This window comes from Fukomys damarensis, unplaced genomic scaffold, assembly GCF_012274545.1.
Source record: "Fukomys damarensis isolate Sample0158 unplaced genomic scaffold, DMR_v1.0_HiC HiC_scaffold_43783, whole genome shotgun sequence".
Taxonomy (NCBI): domain Eukaryota; kingdom Metazoa; phylum Chordata; class Mammalia; order Rodentia; family Bathyergidae; genus Fukomys; species Fukomys damarensis.
The window spans coordinates 1-745 of NW_022944695.1; the positions used below are offsets into that span (position 1 = coordinate 1).

The 745-nt window shown below is 49.3% G+C and overlaps 1 protein-coding gene across 1 annotated transcript; it reads left to right on the plus strand.

The window, feature by feature from the left end:
* Window positions 1-28: 28 nt before the first annotated feature.
* LOC104847912 (tripartite motif-containing protein 5) lies at window positions 29-491 on the plus strand (the record flags this gene model as incomplete). Its single annotated transcript, XM_010603876.1, has 1 exon — window positions 29-491. A coding segment is annotated over exon 1 (408 nt), but the record flags the coding sequence as incomplete, so codon positions are not given.
* Window positions 492-745: the final 254 nt, after the last annotated feature.

The window sequence follows — 745 nt, forward strand, 5'->3', positions numbered from 1 at the left end:
CATTTTAATCTTCCCAAACATCAGGGTCCAGAACAGGAGGAAGCTCAGGAGTCAGGACAGACAGGAGCAGGGAAACAGCTTCTATGGCTTCCTCAGTCCTGGTCAATGTGAAGGAGGAGGTGACCTGCCCCATCTGCCTGGAGCTCATGGTGGAACCTGTGAGCACCGACTGTGGCCACAGTTTCTGCAAACTGTGCATCACTGCAAACTGTGAGTCCACGGTACAAGAGCAAGGAGTGAGCACCTGCCCTGTGTGCCGAGTCACTTTCCAGTTTGAAAGCCTGAGGCCCAATCGCCAGGTGGCCAGCATAGTGGAGATGCTCAGCGGGTTGACACTGTTCCCGGAGGCAGATCACTGTGAACGCCATGGCGAGAAACTCCTGCTGTTCTGTAAGGACGATGGGAAGGTCATTTGCTGGCTTTGTGAACGTTCTCAGGAGCACCGTGGTCACGACATTTCTCTCGTGGAGGAGGCTGCACAAGAGTATGAGGTAAGAGATCAAGGTTGTGGCAAGAGAGAGTAGAAAACAATACCTGGTAGGAAATTTCCACTTCCCAATATAGTTTAATTAGTTTGCTACCATAAAACGGAGGTCTGTGATTTCTGCCCGATTTTTGCTTATCTTGTGCAGCCTAAAGTAGGTACTTGTACACTCCAGTGAAACAAAGAATAAGCCTAGAGGAAGAGTTCCTAGATCAAAGTAAAAATCACTCTACCTTCTACTAGAAGGATGGAGAGCTGATG